At 40.7% G+C, this 1,574-nt stretch overlaps 1 protein-coding gene across 1 annotated transcript; it reads left to right on the top strand.

Moving 5' to 3' along the window:
- Positions 1-228: 228 nt before the first annotated feature.
- On the top strand, positions 229-1,155 carry LOC110596833 (olfactory receptor 2A7; the record flags this gene model as incomplete). Its single annotated transcript, XM_021719422.1, is given in 5 exon segments — positions 229-492; positions 494-872; positions 874-916; positions 919-1,112; positions 1,114-1,155. Coding segments are annotated over 5 exon segments (922 nt in total), but the record flags the coding sequence as incomplete, so codon positions are not given.
- Between the last annotated feature and the right edge of the window lie 419 nt (positions 1,156-1,574).

Genomic DNA, 1,574 nt, shown 5'->3' with positions numbered 1-1,574 from the left:
AAGGTATCACATGGAGACAAGTCAAGTAAGTAACTGTATAAATGCTTAAAATCTATTTTAGAGTTACCAAATGGTCTATAAACACTCCTTTAAAAACACGAAAATTCAATACAGCTGTCACTGAACATTTTTCTACTCCCGTAAGATGGTATCAAATAAGTTAAAATAAATCTGTTTTTAGACACTTCTCTTAAACCATGAGCATTAACTCAATTTCCTCTGTCATAGGAATAAGGGAGACAATATGACAGCCATCACAGGGTTTACCCTACAAGGATTTCCCACCAGCCCAAGGATTCAGATGCTTCTCTTTGATCTTTTCTCCCTGTTCTATGTCTTCACTCCGCTGTGGAGCAGGATAATCCTGGGGCTCATCTCACTCGTCTTCAGACTGCATACCCCCATGTACTTCTTCCTATTATAACTGGCCATCATCGACATCACCTGTGCCTGCAACATGGTGCCCCAGATGCTGGTGAACCTCTTGAATCCAGCCAATCTCCTTTACCGGCTACATGACTTAGGACTTTCTCTTACTGACATTTGCTGTCACAGAATGTCTCCTTCTAGTGGTGATGTTCTATGATCAATATGTGGTCATCTGCCACCCTCTTTGATATTCTGCCATCATGAGTTGGAGAGTCTGTATCACCCTAGCTCTAACCTCCTGGACCACTGGAGTTCTTCTATCTTTGATTCACCTAGCGTTACTTCTACATTTACCCTTCTGTAAACCCCAGAAAATCAATCACTTTTTCTGTGAAATTATGGCATTTATCAAACTTGCCTGTGCATATACCCACATCAATGTGAATATGATCTTGGCCGGTTCCGTTTCTGAGCTTGTGGGACCCCTATCCTTAATCGTAGTTTTCATATATGTGCATCTTCTGTGCCAACTTTAGAATCCAGTCAGAGGAAGAAAAACCTTCTCCACCTGTTCCTCCCATCTCTGTGTGGTTGGACTTTTCTATGACACAGTCATTATCATGTATGTTGGACCCAGATATGAGAACCCTGAGGAGCAGAAGAAATATCTCCTGCTGTTTTATAGTCTTTTCAATCCCATGCTCAACCCCCTGACCTTAGGTCTTAGGAACTCAGAAGTGAAGAAATATCTTGAAGAGAGCACTGGGAACAGAAAGAGCTTCATGAAAAGATTATGGCATGACAGTTGACAGCAATCTAGGAAGTTATAATTTCTGCGTGTGTGTGTGTGTGTGTGTGTGTGTGTGTGTGTGTGTGAATCACCTGCTTATTTTTTTATTTTAAAGATGTAGGGTACAATTTAGGATTAGGTATACAAGTGGTCATTGTACAGGTAAAGTTTTGGCCTCCCTTCAGTCCCCACTTTGCTTGGTTTGAGATTAGGCACTCCTATTAATGTTATGTGCCTCTCCTCTCCCCTGGCAGTTTCCAACTACTGCCAATCCCTTTCTTATAGTATTATGGTAAATGTTCAGGGTCCACTTATGAGTAAGAACATGTGGTACTCAGTTCTTTGTTTCTGTGATAAATCACTGAGTATTATAGACTCTAAATCCATCCAAGTTGCTACAAAATCTATAATTTTG

Source organism: Carlito syrichta, unplaced genomic scaffold (assembly GCF_000164805.1).
Source record: "Carlito syrichta isolate Samal-C Ts95f unplaced genomic scaffold, Tarsius_syrichta-2.0.1 Scaffold314683, whole genome shotgun sequence".
In the NCBI taxonomy this organism is placed as follows: domain Eukaryota; kingdom Metazoa; phylum Chordata; class Mammalia; order Primates; family Tarsiidae; genus Carlito; species Carlito syrichta.
Note: the sequence above shows the minus strand (reverse complement) of the source record. Positions and strands in the feature narration are given on the sequence as shown.